Source organism: Plectropomus leopardus, chromosome 8 (assembly GCF_026936395.1).
Source record: "Plectropomus leopardus strain MGB_pleo_1.0 chromosome 8, ASM2693639v1, whole genome shotgun sequence".
Classification (NCBI taxonomy): domain Eukaryota; kingdom Metazoa; phylum Chordata; class Actinopteri; order Perciformes; family Serranidae; genus Plectropomus; species Plectropomus leopardus.
Window position 1 is genome coordinate 15,779,634 of NC_142183.1, and position 21,568 is coordinate 15,801,201.

At 39.8% G+C, this 21,568-nt stretch overlaps 1 protein-coding gene across 1 annotated transcript in view; it reads left to right on the top strand.

Moving 5' to 3' along the window:
• Nucleotides 1-21,568, top strand: part of kdrl (kinase insert domain receptor like) — a 78,377-nt gene that overhangs the window by 14,904 nt on the left and 41,905 nt on the right. The window contains exons 9-18 of the mRNA XM_042492779.2: nucleotides 1,020-1,610; nucleotides 8,741-8,831; nucleotides 10,940-11,157; nucleotides 13,839-13,966; nucleotides 16,268-16,427; nucleotides 16,523-16,659; nucleotides 16,732-16,903; nucleotides 18,018-18,141; nucleotides 18,907-19,076; nucleotides 21,315-21,471. Coding sequence (XP_042348713.2) covers nucleotides 1,547-1,610; nucleotides 8,741-8,831; nucleotides 10,940-11,157; nucleotides 13,839-13,966; nucleotides 16,268-16,427; nucleotides 16,523-16,659; nucleotides 16,732-16,903; nucleotides 18,018-18,141; nucleotides 18,907-19,076; nucleotides 21,315-21,471 — 1,421 coding nt within the window. The 5' untranslated portion in view covers nucleotides 1,020-1,546. The remainder of the gene's footprint in view (nucleotides 1-1,019; nucleotides 1,611-8,740; nucleotides 8,832-10,939; nucleotides 11,158-13,838; nucleotides 13,967-16,267; nucleotides 16,428-16,522; nucleotides 16,660-16,731; nucleotides 16,904-18,017; nucleotides 18,142-18,906; nucleotides 19,077-21,314; nucleotides 21,472-21,568) is intronic.

Below are 21,568 nucleotides of genomic sequence, written 5' to 3' on the forward strand. Positions count from 1 at the left end.
ATCTGTTCTGTTCATGTAAGCATCTTTCAGTATTTTGTATTCTCTATTTCGCAGTTGTATTTTTTTCTTTTTGTCTTTGAATACCTAGAAAAGGGCTATATAGTAGTAAGTCCTGTATAATTATTATTGTAATTTAAAGATAATATTTCAACATAATTTTTAATATATAATTATAACAATTATAAATATAGTTTTCTGAACATTTTCCTAGTTTTTTGATAGTATCTAATACCCCCACCCACCTAATTTTCAGTTAGACATTTAGCCAGTTTGCTCAGGTTTTATTGGTGTTAATGCTTGTTAAAGGTTTCTGAATGCAGCACAAGAAAACTTGTTGATTCAGGCGTTAAAGTGTTAATTACTGTAACATACCTGTACCATGTCTAGTAGGCTGTTACTCATCATGTTAGTCTGACATAAAATGTGTTGTTACTGCTCAGGAAGGTATTTCCTCCTTACACTCTAAAACGTAATTCGGGGGACCTATTACCACCGCCCAATTAAATACATGGTTGCAGTATAGAAATTCAGATTTATTGATCAAGGTAAACCTCTTAAGTTGCAAACATAATTTTGATGAATTGTGTTGGCATGATCAACTTAATATTGTGTGCAATTTAAACTCAAATGTATGTGTTAATTTATTCAAAACAAAATTTAAGTTGTAGTAAGGTAATGAAACTGGCTTGATAATTTAACTTTTCTCCACCTTCAGTTTAGAAACTGAAGTCCCCTCCCCTGACCACTAAAAATGCCTGGACAAATTGAGACAGTAGGGATCTTCAGGTCAAACAACAAACAAGTAAGAGCTGCTTATAAATGCCTTTGATTGTAGAAAATCCCTTTACTCAAAATGTGCTGGTTGCACACATGATTTCATTAGAAGTTGCCATAACTCGGTTGTCATAACTTTTGTTGAGCCAAATAATTGAATTTTAGAGTGTAGTAGCTGCAGAAAGGAGTTTGGATTCAAACTCCCACCCTGTGACGTTGTGTCCTTCCTCTGTGTTTCCATAAAGCGTTCCTCATGCACGAGCTGGCTGGCTGCACGGAGGCGAAAGGGAGGGGAAATTGTCCAAGGCGCGCATGAAAGGCAGGAGCTGATTGATCTGGCTTTAGTGCGCTATACCAAACAGCAGCAGTTACAAGCTGATATACCACTCACCCAACTTTTATTCTTTCACCACCCATTGAATTTCACTCATCCAACTGTTTTTTTGTTCGGGAGCACCTGCCCCGAGGATACAACGGTACACCCGTCTCCTGAGTGCCGGATCGGTTGTTGGACTCCCCAGCTGCGCAGGAGAGCTCCCCTGCGGCAGGCGTCATGACATACGGCACAATCACTGCCGCTCTTTGCATGTACACCTGAGATTTTTGTGGATTTACCGTTTTTTGGGGTGGGGGGGGGATAAAATAGGACTCTTTGATTTACCTGCTTTAAGAAGAAACCTTTTCCAGTCACTCGGAATAATAGCCCACCGCAAAGGACACTTATTACTTTATTTCTAACACACGGTTTGGATCCCGGTGAAGAGCTGGCAGGATGGTCTCATCCGACTGCTTCAAATTGGTCGCTGTCATCTTGTGTTGTTCGTCACTTACAAATGGTAAGAAATCACTCATTCTTATACAGGAGAGTTATTTACGCGTTATAAACGAACGAGTTTTAACATGGCACAGTTTGTTTCAATGAATGGCTGAGTGCATTTTCATATTTTTACAGAATATTGACGCAACTAACTGACAGAGAGAGTAGCTTTTTAAATAATTTATCTTAATAATAGTTTAGCTGCAACCAAGAATTTAATATTTTAGCCTTTTTTATATAAGATCTAAACTTTTATGAAACATTTTTATTGTGCATGGGTGTTTCAGTAGAATATTCACATTGCGTGTTTTAGGAAAATTATGTGTCAACAGTTTAAGGCTGTGCTTGGAGCTGTGGTTCTCACTGAAGCCGCTAGAGGTAGCCTTGTCCCGTTGTACTTGGGTGATTATTGTAACAATATAATGTGTTGACTGAAAATTAGTTGTAAAAGATGGGGAGAGTTTATATATTATCTCTATATACTATTTTAATATTAGACTGGTTATTTTATTCATGTTATATTTTATTCATGACATTTTTAATTGGTTGGTTTTGATTCGTTTTCTCAGGAGTTATTCTGAAGATATTGCGATCCGAAACTTTTATTAAACATGATAAAGAAAAATGTTTAATCCGGCAGTTGTTATCTGTGAGTGAACAGGATTAAACATTTTGGGAGGAGAATACATGTTTCCTCTGGCGATACAATCAGCTTCATTGTCTTAGTGTCACTCCATGAAAACAAGATGATAGGACAGATAAAAGGTGGATGTTCCTCCACCTTGTGCCACTGAGATACACACTAAGTCTTCCTCACCATTGCCAAATAAACAGCCTATCCAAACAAAGGAAATACCGTTCACCCCCACCCCCCCCCCATCTCACACACACACACACTCGTACACGCTTTTAGCTTATGAAGCTTTGTCTACGATGTTTTTAAGTATAGATTTCCTTCACTGTCCACACTCAAAGCGTGGGAAAGACACAGGGAGGAAGCGGACGTTGGGGCAAGAGGCAGCCTGGAATTGTTCTGGCTAGTAAAGGTCACGGAAATGTGACACGCTACCTGAGCAAGGATTTCTTCCCGGAGCTTCTTGCGCTCATATTGAGCTATGTCAAACTGCATCCACAAGACAATGGCAGGGAGGAAAGGAGGATATTGTTTCTGCAGAGGAGCTGCTGACTGGTAGAGCCATTAGTTACTGATGGTGCATAAACGTCTTTCTGTTCATGCTGAGGTGTGCTGCAGATGCACCTCAGCAAATAAAGCAAAGAGCTCTACAGAATATAGACATTTTGCAGTGATGCACCGTGTCATAATGTTAAAGCTAGTCTTCTATTGTCACTCAACCCCCTTTTTTTCTGCCGTAATTATAACTGATTTAGAGGGAAAAACATAAACCCTTTCCTTTAGATAGTCTGACCTATTTGTTATTTTGTTAATATTTCACTTGTAGCTATTGAAAAGTGAGCACAGGTCAAGTGTGTTGCTTCGTGACCTTTTTGACACCAATTTAAATGGAGCGTAAGGGCTCAGACTGAAAGAAAAAATCTTGCTGCAGCTCTCTGCAACAATACGTTTGCATTTACAGTGAATACATCCAAGGAAAAAATATTTTTTTAGGGTAGAGGCCAAACTGTAGAAAAATAAGTGAAGCAAAGTGATGATTGAAAGAAACAATGACTGAAGGGATGATTGAATTTGAACCCGGAAGCTGCCTTGTTTTTTTGTGTGTGTTTTTTGTCATGAAATTCAATTCAATTTTTTTGGCTTGTCATGGTTGAAGTTCTCCCCCGTTAGTTGTTGTTTTGGTCAAAAACCTCTTTTTCTACAGGAGGACAGTGTTTTGAAGCAGAGTGAGATGATGTTGTGTCTATCTTGTTTTTGAGTCATTTTTTCTTGGTTGGACTCTTTAGAGAGTGGAAAACAGGAGTGATGAGAGGTCAACCCAGTTCAGTAGGGGCTCATTGCTCACTGACAGTGTGTCTGGGTCCATGCATCAGCACAAGAAAAACACATCCACACACACACATGCACACATACATACTCACCTGGATTGGGAGATTTACCAGCAGAGCAGAAAAAGCCATTCCCTTACACAGGGATATCACTTAACAAATTGCTTTGTGTAGCTGTTCTTATCGGATGATTGCTGTACCTGGCACATACCATGCATATCCATCCTGAGCCAGCAGTATATTTTCTTTGAATCCTGCATGAGATTTCAATTTCAAGCAGCTTCTGTCTTCCTACTTGTCTTAATCATACGTTATGGAACAGAAATCCCCTCGGTTTACCATTTTGGACTCTCATGCAGGCGATTCCTGTTTGTTGGCTCTCCTCAACTTTATATAACCTAGAATGGCCACCCATCATGGCCAGATGTTCCTTTATTTTGCTTTTTTTAAGAGGAGTCTGGGGCATTTTTGCCTCCAAATCTCCAATGGGTAATATATGGCTTGTAAAAAAGGCACTCACCCTAACTGTTATCTTAACCTTGCAGTTGGCAAAGTGGAGGGGTTTCAGAAGGACTGTGTGTGTGAGAGAGAGAATATTCCAGGACACACAGACCATGTAACGCAGCCAGAGCAGTGGTAGCTACTCCTTATTTTGGCAGGTGATCGCAAGACTTGTCAAGAATTCAACTCTGTGTCACTGCAAGAATGTTGAGTGTTTTGTGCATTTAGTCTCTTTGTTGGTATTATAAATTTGAACCTAAAGGCAGTTTACCGTCACGGATGCAAAACACTAACCGGTTCCACAACATTTGGCAGAGCAGCATATCTCTAATCAAAATATTACCTTTATATCAACTGTTTGTTTGTTTTTTAAATCTGATTTTACATGTAAAGTGAACAGCTAGAACAAGGCACATGAGTATGCAGAGCCAGAGATATAAAGAGATACAAACAATTCAAGAAAAAAGGTAGTAGAAATAGATACTTAAATAAACTGATGATTATTAAACTTTTGACAAAAAATGATAATAAGAATATAATAAATAGCTTAATAATAATAATGACAAAAGGAGAGAATACAGGGAGGGGAGGGGATGGGTGTGCAAAGGCTTTATTTAGTCACCCTGGCACTGGGAAAGCAGTTGAAAGGCATATAAAATTAACAGATTGACTAAGGCACACGATGAGTATGCAGAGATGATATAAAGAGATTGAGGGTCCAGTGTGTAAGATCTAGGGGCATCTATTGGCCAGATGGTATGTAATTATCATAACTATGTTCTCACTAGTTGATAATCACCTGATAATAAGAACTGTTGTGTTTTTGTTACCTTAGAGTGAGCTGTTAATATCTACACGCAGGGCAGGTCCTGTTATACAGAGTCTGCCATGTTGGGAAGGTGGTGGCTTAGGACGTAGAGCCAGTAGTTCATCTCTGGATCCTCCAGTCTACATGTCGAAGTATCCTTGGGCAAGATACTGAACTAATACTAAACTGATGACTGTGATCAGAAGACTAGACAGGCACTATTACAAGTCCATTTAGCATGTTGTTTTACAGTCGCCCAGAACAGACAAATCAAATACTGGCTTTAGATAGAGCCATTTCAGTTAGCCACTGTAGTGCTCCTACATGCTTGGCACAAGGGAGGAGTCTCAGCTTTGCCATGTCACTGTGGGATGCTACTAAATCCTACACACTTGACCTTTAAAGTGAAGTTAAAATAAAAATTAATAATATTAATATAAAATCAACAATAATAGCAACACAGAAAATTTGAAATAAATAGATAGAAAATAATAATAAAATAAAATAAAAAATGTGAAAATAATCAGAATTTATTAAACAATCCAAGAAAGGCGTCCATGCCTTTTGGTATTTTTAATATTTTAATAGAGCCTTGGCTACAGTACCTGTCTAGTTCTCTTTGTAGGGGACACATTGAAACAAACTTAAATCATTGAGATATAATTTGATACCAAGTTCAAATGCAGTGTAATGCATTGGTTTGCAATAATTATGATTATGAGAACCAAAAGTTTAATAGACTGTGCTATCTCTTTGCACTAAAAGACAGGAAACTTGTCTAAGTGGCTGCAGCGTTTTGCTCCTGTCGCCGTGGTCACATCACAGCCAGCATGACTCATCCAGAGTGACCCTGCACTTTTTTGTTAAGCCATAATTCACTCTCCACCCTTTGTATGTCTCTTGTTGTCACAGAAGTACAAAGAATATGTTGGCGAGGTTAAACAAGGGAATCATCATCATCATGCCTTATTGTTACTTTTGCCTTGAACACCAAAATAAGATCGACTCTCAAGACAGTTGAGTTGTTTCGTGACGCATAGGAAGTACGGGAAGATGAAGGTACTCTCAGCAAAAGAAAAGGGAATTCCGCACATTATTCCCCGCACTTGAAGGGTTGTGACTTTGGGTTTCCCGTTTAATTCAGTGATGGTACAGTCATCACATACAGTAATAGTGGTTTTTATTAAGCAACATCAGGCACGAGCTACAGGCAGGCAGCACGCTGCAGCAGCACAGACGGGAAATCTTGCCAACGGTTGCGCCAGCTCATAAACGTCCTTTCTGTTCAGCTTCTTTAAATTTGTTGAGATGTTACTCAGTTTGAGGTATGCTCAGCTTTCAGTTCTGTAAAGTTGAGTTAATGGATTTAAGTAACTAAACACTAGTTTGCAAATCAGTCCAGAATTATTAGAAAATAATATCAAGAAGTATAATAATAAAAAAGTAATAGCTAACAAAAGCACCTTACTTTTGAAGACATTACATGATAATACATCAAATTTATGCTACTTTTATGATCATTTAAAAAAACAAATTGTTCTCATTGTTTATCCTTAAAAAGACATTTGATGAAGGGCAGGCAGTTAGGTTAGTCAAGGGTCAACAAACTCTTAGTTTTTGTCATTGTTTTGCTGTTCTTTCAGACTAAATATTTAAACGCCATTTTCTGGGCTGCAAACATTTCGGACCAGTGTAGAGTAGATCCAGGAATCCAACACTGTTTGAATTTTTTCATCTTTTATTTCCTGACTGGTAGTGAACCTACCACAAATGTTTTCCAAACTCTATGTCCTGTGCCACTTCCCCTCATCAATGCCAAGTGAGGACGAGGACATGCAAGTGTGATCCTGGTCTTATCTTAGTTATAACATGGCCCTGTGTCAATAATCAGTTTGATGCTGTGTGACTGGCTCAATCATTAGTTGAAACTGAACCAGAAGTTGCTCAGTGTCCTGCTCTCTTTTCCTCACTTTTTGTTCCATGCTTGTCCTCTTCTTAATGGCTCTTAATAAGAACCAGCTTCAGGGCTCTTTGAACCAACACAAAAAGCACAATTTCTTTCATTTTTCAGGCGCTCTGCTGGAGGAATGCAGCACACAGCTGTTACGGGGGGTTAGGGGTGTCGGGATGCTTGCTGAGGTCAGCGATGGGCAGACACTGGGGCAGGTGGGAGTTTTAAAGGTGTGGGTGTAGAGAGATGACGGCGGGATGTTTTTTTTTCTCTTCCAGTGGGCTGCTGAAGGCCCCTGCTGATTCATCCATCTGTAGTTTGTTACTGAGGAGAATAGGGGAAAATTGGCCATTTTTAAAAGATGAGCTGCCTGCCGGTGCAATTCAAGGTCAAGAAGATGTTTTTGGTTGTTATTGTTGGTTTTACGTGTGCGAGCAGATGCCAGTATTCCATCATGTGGTGCTTTTCTATCACAACATAAATCAAAGATCTGACATGTTGAACATGCAGAGGTTACTGCTACAGACAGCACATGATACATGGTGTTTTTTATTTTGCCATTTGTATTTTACAGGCCCCAGGGGTCAAATTCAGTTTGATTCATTAGTTTCAAAGTTCTCATTTCCAGCAATTCAGTTACATGACGCGAACTGGCAAATGTTAGGCAAATTCTCAAGAAAATTTGTGTGACAATTCAGAGGAAAATCAACAAAAGATGGTTATAAACATGTGAATTGTAGATTCTGAGATTGTTTATTAAGGTCAGGAGCCTTTTTTTAATTTATCTAATATGTAGCTGAAAGCATTTGGTAACACAGCATGAGAGAAAATGAGCCACATCCCTTCCCCTCTGCATAACCTTGGACAATAAAACAATGATGTTCTAATATTTTGCGAGGAAGTCAATAATGAGTGCCACTGCCAACACTGGCGCTGTCAGCTCATTCTTAGCACAACAGCTGTTCTGAATAATAGACACAAATACTAGTATTGTGTGTGTGTGTGTGTGTGTGTGTGTGTGTGTGTATGTGTGTATGTGTGTTTGCACTTGTAAATGCAGGTGTACGTGTGTATGAAAGCAGTTTTCCATGTGCATACAAATGTGTGTCCATCATGTGTCAGCATGTCAGCCTGGCTGTTGTGTAACTCCATTGTCTTTCCCAATTCTGTGCAACAAATAAAGGTTTCCCTGCAGACCGTCACATTTGGAGGCTCGACTTAATAGAGTTGTTTTCTGACCACAATGACAAGCTGTTCAGGGAGCTCAGTGAAAAGAAGGAAATCACATATGGGACTGTGACAGCTCCTGGACAGCAGTGAGAATCACAGTGTTTCCTATGTTGACCACAGTTAGAGGGACCTCTCAACAGATACGGCTGGCTAGAAGCCACCTTTGAATCAATTTCGACCTCTTTTTTTCCCCCTGTGATAACGTAATAATAGCACTTAGACTGCAAGGTCGGTGGTGAGTAAAAAATGACTTGTTCCTAAAAGAGAGGAAGAGAGCACCCACCAAAGGAGGTTGAGCAGTAAAGGGGAAATGCAGAGTCTGCTTGGTTTCGCAGTGACTCAGCGGCTCCCCATATCTTTCCCTACCTCCTGCTATTCCACCTTGTCTCTCTCTGTCTTTCTGCTCATCCCTGACCACTATTCACTCAACAACCTGCCCTCCCAATACCGGAAACACCCCCAGTGTTCTCACAGCAGACCATCGCTAGCACAAAGGGGAAGGAGCATATCAGCACAAAGTGAACCAACATGCAAAGCGCTGAAATGATTAATGGGATTTTCCTAGAGTGTTTCCATGTTGCTGTCTGGTTTGGTAGTGAATGAGAAAGAATACTAATGAGATGCTGTAAATTAGCAGGTTTTTTGGCCTTTCTCACAAAGTGCTCTGTGTGTCTGTGTGTGTTTATATGTTCAACAGGACATGTGGAGAGAGAGTACGCACCCAAGATTCATCCCTCTGACAATCCCCATATTCTCCAAAAGGACAATCATTTAAACCTCATATGCAGGTATGCAACACACCTATTTTTGTCAATGCTAAGTGAACCTGATTTAAACCGTATCACTGCCCTGAAGGAAGCCTGTATCAACTCATTGATGAGCGGCTTGTGCCAACATGAAACATTAAACATATAAACATTAATGGCGTCCTCCTTGGCTGAGCTATAACACTTACGAGCTCAGTGGTGCTCTGTGAGATAGCAGTAGATGCACGCTTCCTTTTGTGCTGTGATGCTGTTAGCGCTTGTTGTTCAGTAGCAAGAAAAAATACCTGAAACTGTTCACAACAAAGACTGTGGATTATCTTGAGTAACTGGAATCATGATTTCTGGAAAGAGACATTGGAGTTTGTCATAAGTATTTTTTTGATGCACCACACGCCGAGTGCCATCTACTTCTATTATATTTTAAAGAAGGCAGACATCTTTACGGCTCTGCAACTCACACCAAAACAATATAGATTGATAAATAGCACTACAGCTAAGGGGAAAAATATGTAATTTGGATTTTGGAGTGGCTTTCCCTTTAATATACTTAATATACTCTTTGTATGTGAATGCATCAGAAAGAAAATTCCAGTAATATAATAGTATAACACTCACAGGCATTTTTCTGCATTGAGTACTTTGACACACAAAGTACATTTAACAAAAAATACTACTTAAGTAGCATTTTCAAATAAAGGCACTGATGACTATGTAAATTCCTAAATAACATGACAAAGTCAGTATCTTGTCACAAAGACATTGGTTTTGTGCTAATTATGCAAGTTTATGGCCCCATATTTCTTGCTCTTTATTGGTCAGTTATCAGAGGTCAGTCAGGAGGAGGCGAGTCAGTGTCTGAACTGTCACTGCAGTCATAAAGTTGAGACTCTGGTCCTATTACATGACAGAAGGGTCAGGGTGAAAATAAACGGGACATGCATGAGCCTCAAGCCAATACTTAACAGGAACCAGTGGTGGTCCACAGTTATCAGTCTGTCACAATTTCCTTTAGGGATGGTGGGACCCAAGTGTGCTGCAAACACATTTGTTAAGAATTTAGAGAGCCTTGCATCATTTTGTAAGCCTGCAAGGAATGTTCAGGAACTCACGTCTATCTAATGTAATGCTTCCCTACAAGGCCATATGCTAAGACGCCTGGCCCATACAGCTCTGTCTTGTTTTCTGTCACTGGATGAGAGCTGGAGGTTGTTTGACCCAAAATTCTGCAGGCAAAGGCAGTGGTATGCGAGACATGCTTGATGTTCCTCGGGGATCTCTTTAATAAGAGTTTTAAAATGGATGCTTTGTGGAAAGAATGTGTTAGCTGAGCACATCATTCAAGTAAAAACATGTTCCCATGTGAAAGTTCAAGTTACTGGATGATTCAAGATTAACTCAAAATAAACTTAAAATGACCACCAAGTCAAAAAGTTCCAAAGGGAGATGCAGCCTCTGGCATCCGTAAATAAAAAGCTTGTGAGTTGCCAGCTGACACTTTTTCCTCAAAACAGATCTGAAATAGAATATTTAGATCAGATGTTTTCTTTACAAGAATACCTCTCCCCCCACTGTGAACCCAAAATGGGAGAAAATCTTGATGAATTGAAGGCAACCATGTTTACCAACGGCAAAATTCTATCAAAATATCGGTTTACAAACTTTTACACAACTCTTGCAGTATAAATCCAAGTCTCATATCCAGTTGTATGCTCAGTATTTCCCCAATACATGCATTTTTGCTAAATCCTTAGTATTTACAACACTTTCACCTAACAGTCTTGCACATGGACAAGTAGCACACCTGTGCTGTTTATGCAGAAACATAATGATAAAGTATTAGCCAGGATGCAGTGAGCACAAGAGTTGTCTTCCTGTTTTCAGTGTACTATGGGATGAGTTATTGATATTTAAACAATTATTTGGTGATTGAAGTATTCCCTTAAGGAGGACAGATATATATAAATGCGATGTGTCAAATCCAAAAAACATATTTAATATTACATATTGTTTACATATATAGCTTGATAGATAGTTGCTTTCAAACAAAGCAGCCTCAAACTGTCTAAGTATGACTAAGCATTATTATTTTTTGTGTTCATCTAATGTTGTCCCTCTATGTCTTCTGTCAGAGGTCACGGCCCGCTGCACTGGACACTTGCTGATTCCAGCCGATCAGTTGAGTCCGAGGGAGTGAAGGTGCAGCAGTGTGATTCCAGACGCCATCCTCACTCACACTGCAGCAGACTGACAGTCTCAAGCTTGAGGGCCAACGACACAGGGAAGTACAGCTGTAACTACTCCAAAAATGGTTCGGACCACATCACCTCGACCTACGTCTATGTCAAAGGTGAGACCCTCAAAGTGCTCCGACCGGTTTAGATTAAAGGTCGTTTTTGTCAAACACAGTCAGGGAACCAGTGGGAATAGGAAAGGAGAAACCTTTTGAGTCTCTGGGAGATTTATGGTATTTTCACCTCCAGTGTAGAATATGAGTAACTTTCCAGCATGAGAAAAACTGAGTGTACTGTTTTTTAGAAATACGAAGAATTGTCTATAAACTAAAATGCAGATAAGAGCAATTTCTTTTTGATTAGATTTGTTTTTCCTCCAATTAGGATTTAACTGTTTGTTTTTGCAAATGCTGAGACTTCTGATAAAAGAGAGGTTTTCACAGGGTGATTGTCATCTGCTGACGCCAGTGGAAGGGTCTGAAGTGGAACCGAGCCGACAAACAGTGGCACTGAATGAAATGGTTAATGAGCAATCTGATATTTCCTGCAACATATTAGAGCTGGAAAAAAAACTACTCACTTCAAGCGAGAAAAAAACTGAATTAGTCAGCGAAAACGGAAGAGAAAGTAAAAGAAAAAAGTTGAGAAAGGGAAAAAAGAAGGAAGGAAAACGAAGAAGTTTTGCAATTGTATGCTTTATATATATATATATATATATATATACAGTCATTCCTTACAAGCTGACTTTAATCTACATGCATTCACATTCAAGTGTCATGGCCTTCCTTCTCAGAGGGTAACAGAGAGGAAGTGTTTTGTTTTTTTTCCGTACTATGGTTTCTTTTGGAGGTTTAAGGGTGAGTGTGATTGCACGGGAAGCCCTGGTCATTGACTGTGATTTCCTGCTCCTGCTACTACTGTTTTCCTAAGTCTCCCCTTCAGCGTCACATGGCACCAGCTACAATTACACAATTGGAAATGGAGTTTGTGCTGGGCAGCATAAGGGCAGCCAATTTAAAATTTTTAAGTTAGCCTCAGCCCATTTTACCTAGGTTTGTATGTTTTTTTAAACATTGCAACATTTGGTGTAAGGGCATTAAATAAAGGTAAAAACATGAAATTTTTGGGGTGCTTGGCGGTTCAGTGGGTGGACCGGGGCCCCATGTACAGAGGCTGTTTCCTTGTCACAGCAGCCACAGGTTTGATTCTGGCCTTGGCCCTTTGCTCCATGTCACCCCCTCTCTCTCTTCCCCTTTCACGCTTACGCTGTACTATTGAATAAAGGCATTAAAATGCCCCAGAAAATAATAAAACATGAAATATTTGACTAAGACAGGGTGCAAGTTTTTTGTGACTGAGCGCCAATGTCAGACACTTTCACCAAGCAGTCTAACACAAACTCTCTATCACAGAACATCATACAATGCTTAGCAGTTGTGGAAGCTACCACAGAGCTTGATTGTGTTACACCTTAATTACTTTTTACAAGATTAGTGAAGACTCAATTTTGCTTAGATAAGTCTTGTTGAAAGTGTTATACCTTATGTTTGTGCGCTTTACCCATGAACTTGTGGCATGATTTACAATTGGTCTCATAAAAGCATTTAACATTAAATTCCTTGACACCCATTTCACCGCTTTGCAGAAAAGGCAGATCACATTATCTGTTCTGAGTTAATTCATTTTTCCTGGAACTTCCTTTTTTCCTCAGCCTTAAAGTTTGTCTGTGGTACCTTAAACTGCTGAGTGATCCACTGAAATCGCTGACTTTAGTAAACAGCATAAGCACTGATGATTAAATGTAATTCCTAGAACACTTGCCACAGAGTTTTTTTATGCTGCAGTGGATGTTAGTAAGCCAGTTTCGTTTGTTCCAGTAACTTTTGAGCACTGCTCCGCACCTTTTAACGTTAGTCACTGGGTGATGGCATTAAGAGACATTAAATTAAAACTTGCTTACAACCACTGCCTTTTGTGACGATGAATTATGAGTTACGTGTAGCACTGCCCCCACAGTTGAGTTCCGCCTCTTTTGTTTATCGTTATCAACAAACATTTAGATAAGAAATTATTGACATTTGTCAATCAGTGCCAAATCATCCATGTCTGCATCGCAGTGCTTCAAATAATCGATTATTTCCCCCACCCCAACTCGCAAGGAGCCACTAGTTGCGATTACCCAGTAGCTTTCGACAAGTTGTCATTCCTAACCTGACAGACCCTTGTTAGGGGGGTGCAGTTTAAAGCAGTAGCTGGTTCAAGTAATATATGTATGACATTGAGAGTAAAAGTACTGTAAAAGTACTGAAATGCACCACAGACAAGTAAAATACAATGCATGCATTTCATGTCCACCACAAAATGTTCTGGGCACACTTTGAGCAACTAATGTCTGAAGGATATAAAATTTGATGTGAAATAGTTGTAGACAGTGCAGACGCACTGGATGCACTTTGATCCCTCTTCTGTTGCTCTTTGAAAGTGGTTTCCAGTTTGCTTGGCTATCAGGCAGCCAGCTGTGTGTTTAGTCTTTCTTTTCAAAGCCCCTCAGCTGTTTATGACATCATTGTCCATGCTCACTTTTCAAATAAAAGTTCCTTTATCACACCACTGCGTCTTGACCTCACACCAGTCACAGACAACTTGTGTAGCTGGGAATTTCCCACAGCAGTGGTGTGATGCCTGGCTGCCCAATAGAAACACCACTAGCCAAAAGGGGCCGCACCTGCTTTGAAATGTGATTTCTGAGTGTCCTGTATTTTGGATTTCAATTATCATTATTTTTCTTGTTCCTCAGATCCTGAACAACCGTTTGTGGATCCCCATCCAAAGATACCTGACGTCTTGTTCATGTACAGGCATGAGACCAGCCTTGTGGTGCCCTGCCGGACGTCCTCCCCTGATACTGTTGTAACACTCACAGGGGTAAGGCCTCACAAAAGATGACTTATGTATTCTGAATCGCTTACAAATGTACTGCCTACTCAATGAACGATTAAGTAAGTCATCACCAACAGACCGAAGTATACTTAAGCAACATGACTGTATCACATGACTGATGGTGACCAGCAGCCCTCATATCTTTGAAAACATCACAAACACATGTTACATGGATAAACTGACTACATGTAAATCCAAATAGTTACTCTCTTTACTGAAAAAATATCGAAACTTAAGAAACTGACATAATAACAGCTTTTAACTTGACACAAGGTCTCTTGCAGTCTGAAGAGACGCAAGTCTGACAGTATGTCCAGTAAGCTCACGTCTTATGCTCAGAAATGATGCATCCAGTAGGGCTGTGCATCTTCACTGGCCTCCCAATTCAATTCACTTACGATTATCATGTCAATGATTTGATTCGACTCCACGATGCAACACCACGCATTGCATCCTTTTCATTATTTAAAGATTTCTTTACAAATCAAATTGAATTGTTCCAATTCCAAAAACAAAACTAATGCTTCTGCAGTTGCTGCCAATTCTAGCAACGCTCTTCTGCTCTAAGAAAAGAAACTTAATGCCCTGAATGTGGCAAACATCACAAACATGACTTGAGTCCAAACACAGCAGACAACAGGAGACAACAGTTAATACTAAAATGGCATCAGGCATAGCCAGTCATTTCACACCTTCTGCTCATGGCCTTCACTTTCAGGTTAAGTTGTTTTATCTTATTGTTTGTAGAACATGGACTTGGAAGTAAATCACACAGTACTTCATCTGAGAAAGCAAGATTCCTATCAATACCATAGCAGGGTATCCTTACTTGTCTTTGGGGGAAAAAAAGCACTCCCACTCTGTGCTTAAGGCGTCTCACTGGTTCTCACACCCTTTGTGTGTTGACTCACTCAAGCACACAGAAACAGACCAGGGACAGTGGCTTGTCTGAGGGAAGCTCAGGGGTGGTGCTGGGAGTCATTCTGTCTGCTTCCTGTAAGAGCAGGAAGGTGCTCCAAGAGTGTTTTTCTCAGAATAGACTCTCAGACTAAATTAAGTCCCACTTCTCTTACAAACATCAGGAAATGTAGTAGAAAAACAGTTCACGCTGTGCCCAGTCACAGGAATCAACAGGTAACTTATCATGAGGATACCAGAATGCAGCTGAAGGTGACAGTGGAGGAGACCTCCCTCGGTGATGTGGTTTGCAAAACTTTTTTCATCTTTCGGTCAAACTTAAGAACACGATTTTAGTCAGTAAAGACAGCATGTACGCCATCTTGATAACGTTACCATGCCAACCATAAAGGTGTGAGCTTTTTGTCACTGACGTATGACCATGTCATGCCTACCACAGAAAAACACATGTGACTCAGATAGATGGCACAGATAGATGTTGTGTGACCTTCCTGCTGTTGGTAAATCTTTGGCACTCCTCCTTCCTGCTCCTTTTCCTTCCTTCCCTTCCCTTGCCTCCTCTCCCTGCCCAACTCCTGGCATGAGAACAAATAGCAGCAAGCACGTACATCCTTTTCCGAGTCCAAAATGTTTTGTGCTCTGTTGCATAAATGATTGCAGAGGTTACACTCCACAAAACAATAAAATGTAATTAGAGCATCACTCTAACAGATGTCTGTCCCCAGCTGAGCCCGGTAGAGCATGAGTTAATGTTAAATGAAGTTGAGTGTATTACAATACAGTCTGTCCGGCTCAGTGATCTGTAATGTCACCAAACATTACAAGTGTCACCAAATATCTATATATCTACGTATATACTCAACAAGCTCTTTCACTCCCAACTCATCAGCTTGTTCAGTGGCCCTACGCTTCAGACAATGCCGCTCTAGGTGCTCCTCTAGTATCACTTTGCAAGTGTCAGTTTCCACACATACAGTGTCTTTTCATGTAAACTTCCCGTTAGGTTCAGGCACCAAAACTACTCATTTAGTTTTAGGAAAATACCATGGTTTGGGTTGACATGAGTACTTTTGTGTTAGTTAAGTACATTGCGCAACTCTGAAATAAGTTAAAGTTGACTTTTGGTTTCACATGGGACACAAACAGCGACCTCCTGGGAGAAAATCCTGTGTTTTTACAACCTCCTCCAATGTAAACTTCATCACCTTTTATACTGCATCACTTGACTTCCTCCTTTGCTACATGTAGTGCATCATAGTCCAAACCATAGGACCACCAATGATGTTGCCATATTTGGCGACCTGAGAGCGGGAACGCCTTGACATATGGTTCTGACAAACCCTCTCTGGTCTACTCTCTTGATCGCAGGTCAAGACTTTATCAGAAAAGGTCAAAAAGGAAATGCTGTGGGATCCAAAAGTTGGATTCAAGATTCCGTATGAATCCAACTCTGAATACAGCTTTCTCACCTGTAACACCAGGGTCAACGGTCGTACGTTCACGTCGATGTACATCCCCAGAAGACTGAGTGAGTCTGTTGAGATTGTTGCCAAACTTAGATTTGTGTCAATTTCTGTTTCTTGACCTTTTCACAGTCTTCTTATATTTGCCTCCGTTTTACAGCTTCTGTTCTTGATAATGTGAAGATCACCCCGGAGCGTGTCAGAGTGTTGGTTGGAGAAACCCTCGTGCTCAACTGTACTGGTGAGACCAGCTATAATGGAAGATTAAACTTCACATGGGATTTTCCAAAGAAGAGAGTAAGTTAAGCATTTACTTTTGAAACGTTTAAAAGGAAACCTCACAGGTTGTAACAGTTCCTTTGTCTTTAGGAAAATCGACATTCTACGAACAAGACCGAGGTCCGCCCTGCTAGGGCTCACATGATGAGCAAGGCTTTGATTTTGCCAAACATAACCAAGGAGGATAAGGGGGTGTACCGCTGCAGAGCTGAGCTTGATCCCACGAAATACAAGGATGTCTCAGTAAAAGTCCATGTTTATGGTGAGTATGCTCTGGATGGATTAAAATCTGCATGAGGTTGCATCAGGTTAGTGTAAATTCTCCCCGAAGTTAGGGTGTAAAGTCGACACTAGAGGCTGATAAGTCAGTTTGTAATTGTATCAGTTACTAAAATTGGTTGCACCAAACGACTATTTGGAAGGTTATGAAGTCATAACTAAGTGGCCAATCACTATTCAAAGATAGAGACCCATTGTCATTTTTATCGTGGAAATTAGCCTCCTGGATGGTATTAGGCCTGCAATTAACGATTATTTTCAATATCATTTAATCTGCCAATTATTTTTACGATTAATCGATGAATCCTTTAGTCTATAAGATGTGAAGAATGTGGAAAAAAAGCTCATCATAATTTCCCCTAAACCCAAAGTGACAGCTTTAAATTTTTGCTTCTTTTCTCTCACCAACAGTCTTAACCCAAAGGCTCTGTATTTACTATTATATATGACACAGAAAAGCAACAAATTCTCACATATTTTTGCTTGAAAAATGACTGTGACAATAAATTGAAAATAGTTGGCAATTAATTTCCCTTAATTGATAAATTAATTGTTGCAGCTTTAACTGGCATGGGCATCTTGGCATCATAGTAAATTAGATTGATATTGAGATATTTCAATAAATTATCTACTGGATTACTGTGTTGCAAAATGACATGCAATTAATCAAAAAAAAAGTTCTGTGTGGCAGAAAAACTGCTCTTTTACACTAACTGAGTGTAATTATGTGACAATTTATGATTTACACCAACTATAGAGGCGTGTGTAACTATTACTTATTACTTATTTATAGCTTGTCTCTGTTGTAAACCATTTTTTAATAATGCATAAATCACAACTAACTGATAGTTTACATTATAATTAGGTTGAGTTTAAACATAATCTCAGCTAGTGCAACAGACTGCAGGCACGTAATTTAAAATTTGTCCTCCAAGAGCTGTAAAGTTTATTAAAATGCACAACGATACATCTTAATTATCCCACAAATAATGCATTTTAACATCTAAATAATTGTGTCACTGTGGTGATATCACAGTGATATGATGGTAACTTTACTTTTTTTGATTCCAATATCAGTCATTAATCTTTTGTTCCAGATCCATTCCTCAATGTCTCCTATCGGCATGAGCGACTCAGTGCAGTGACTGTCAACGAAGGTCGAAAGAAACTTGTGTTTGAGCCCAAGGTCAATGCTCTGCCATCACCAGACATGACAATTTGGTAAGTGATGACCTACAGTCACAATAAAAACTGCAGATTAGTGGTCCAGGTTACATTTTTCAAAATATGGTAACGCCTCTTTGAACATATAGAGACACTGCATATAGAGTCTACCTCAGTGAAGCTGGCTGTGTGTTGGTTATTTTTAAAGCCAGTGATGCAGTGAAGTGTCAGCTTTTCATTATCCAGCAATCACATCACAAATTCATCAGAAATTGCTTTCTCTAGTTTTTCCCTTTTTAACCTTTCTCCTTTGATTACCCAGTACTGATCTTTAGCACTAACAGCAACTGTGGAAGACTGTTTTTTTTGTTGCATGTGGGGGTGTTACAATTTTTTTCTGTCTTATTTGTAACTATGAATGTTAATAATAATAATAATGCATTTTATTTATAGGCGTCTTTCAAGCACTTAAAGACACCTTACAAGACACAGTTAAAACAAGCAGCTATATGATCATAAAGTCAAAGAAATCAGTAATATACAGTAATAAGTAATAAAAAAAAGACTAGACAAAAATCACAATTATAAAAACTATGTATAAAATTACCATCAAGTTCTTAGGCTATTATTTCTCTAATGTGTTTTAAATTTTTTTTAAACAAGCTGAGATGTATTTGGTTTGGTAGTACCTGCATAATATACTGCAGCTAACCGTGTATTTTATAAATCAATTCATAAATCAACTTTTTTTTCACTTCTTTTTATTGATTGTTGTGCTTTATCCATGATTAAAAAAAACCTTTCCATGTGTCATATTTGTAGGTATAAGGATGGGGTCCCGATCAATAAGAACTCCACCTGTTACAAGATGTCTGGTTATAACTTGATCATCACTGATGTGCAGGAGAAGCACGCTGGGGTCTTCACTATAAGCCTGGGCAGCCAAGTGAACGGCTTATACAAGAATCTGAGCTACACGCTGGCAGTCGATGGTAAGCTGTTGGCATAAACCTGATAATGAATGCTGATCCAAAGGAAATGAAGCGGTGGCTTGGCTGCAGACTGAGGCTGCCCCTGCACTGTAGCTGCAGTTCACTGGACGGCAGGTAGCAGCTCTAGTATGAGAGGAATTTGGGGGCTTGTTGATTCCAGGGCTGGATTGACGTAGCCGGGGCAGCTGTTGTTGATTATTGGGGCTCTTTTGAAGGGGCTTGGCGCAGTGTGTAAATGGCCTGGGCTCTATTCTGCACGCAGACTCCAGCCGCTCCAGACCCCCCCTAGTCCACAGCATTTATTTGCATCCTCACCATGTGTATATACAGTGCAGCTCATATAAACAACATGTTCCTTACAATATGTATACAGCTTGAGGAAAACAAGGACTGAGCCTGCAGTTCATTGTTTTGATGACTCTGCAAAGACTACTGATAACTGTTAACACTAGAGGTTATAAATGTTTTAGCATGTTAGGTGGAGACTTGGATGAAGTCTGCTAGTGATAGAGAACAGAGAAGTGTGTGTCAGTTACTTCAAGCTTGCCATGGGGGGGCAGAGCTATTTTCATTGCATTCCCTAACCATTATCAAGGAATCCTTGTAGCGTGCCAAAAAGGGTAAAAAAAATAAGCCCCTTCTGACTTGTATAAGCTTTATTTATGGCCCTTGACTGTCCTGCCTCACAAAACCTTAATTTATTGGAATGACAAAAAGTAAAACACACAGACGCAAACAAACAAAGCGAAGAGAGATTTCTGGTATCAATTATGGAACTTTTTCAAACTCTGTTCATCAGTTGTTTAGAGTTGTCAGAGTACGCCAGATTATGAATGTGTCTTACGTGTGTGTGTGTGTGTGTGTGTGTGTGTGTGTGTGGGTGAGTGGGGGGTTTTGGGTTGCCCGTTTAGTGGTTTGGACTGTGTGTACCCTTAGATTTCTTTTAATTTATTTGCACATATACAAAGACATTAAAAGTTGAGAGGTTGGAGCCAAAAATTGTGTATGTAGATACCTCCCCTATTATATATCAAAAGTCATAGTTAAAAAACAAAAAGGATAAAAAGATATAAACACAGATTGTGTAATTTAAGGTTAAGCATTTATACAAAATTGATAAAAATGTGCAGTTTTCTCATTAACTGACATCCATGTGGTCTCATTTTGAAAGTTAAGAACAATACAAAATGAATAAATCCTCATTTTATGTTATGTACACCACATCACGTTCCAGCTGTCATGGCTGCACAGCATTACACCACTCTGGGAGCGTTGCAAAAGCAGAGTGTTCTGCCTGCTCAGGTTTTTTTGAATTGATCATTTTCCTCTTTGTGGTTTGTGCTTCTAACATAAGTAAGTAAACTATGTAGGTAAATATAAGTTTCCAGGAGGCTTTTGAAAAATACTGCTGCGCGCCGACTGGAACTGTCAAGAGTGGCAGTGATGGGCTCGGGCGGCTGCTTGACAGAGACTTGATCTCTATCGAGTGCACTTTTCAAGTTAACCATTTGAACCTGTGTAAGTTGGATATTAGCAAGAAATTCGTGGACAATTTTCCCTTGTTTGTTAGTTGTTATTTATTATGTTTTTCCCATGTTTTTGAGAGAAATCAAACCAATTTTTCTAGTTTTCAGAGGTTTAAAGGATCGCATGAAAGGTGTCCAAATCCAGCTCTAGAAAACTGATGTCGATCCATGTTAAAGAGTTAAAGATTGTTTCAGATGTGTTTGAAGAAGGTTATTCCAAAGAGATTTTCTTCTGTATTTTAATGAAAATTGTATCAGGGAAGTCTGACAACATGGAAGATGAAAGTCCTGAGAGTGTTTCAGAGAATATGAGTGAGTGTCTGTCGTGGCCTGACTGTTTTAGCTCTTCATTATGGAGAGATTGGCTACGTGATGTGGACTGTCTGCTGAGGTGACTCAGAGGTCTTTGTCAGCTGCTGATGGTTGAATCACTGACCTGGGCATGGGCCACAGTGGGGTCGTTCTTTGACCTCCAGCCCCGGGCTAGCTAATCATCCTGCCATTCTTTAAACAACATCTAAAGGACAACTGGTGTCAATGGCAACTTTTTCATGGCTATCCATCATGACTGTCGGCCCTCATTATAAAGGCATTATGAGATTCCACAGTGGGTCGGCTGACCGACGGTTGATCTAACCTGTTGTCGCTCTCTCTTTATCTCTGTCCCTGTAGTTTTTGTGTCAGTGTGTTTATGTGCACTTCTCTCCCGCAGTGAAGCCGACGATTTCAGAGGAAGAGCTTGCCACCGTGGACGTGCAGCCCTACGTGTTTGGCAAACAGTATCAGCTAACCTGCACTGCTTACGGCGTGCCCCTGCCAAACATCACTTGGCTCTGGCAACCCTGTCAATCAGATACCGCCCAGACAAAGTGAGTCACCATCTAGCTGTGTTCCAAGCACTAAAATATTTAAACTAGATTTTATGTTAACTTTCTCCTATCTTTATGAATTAAAAGCATATTTAAA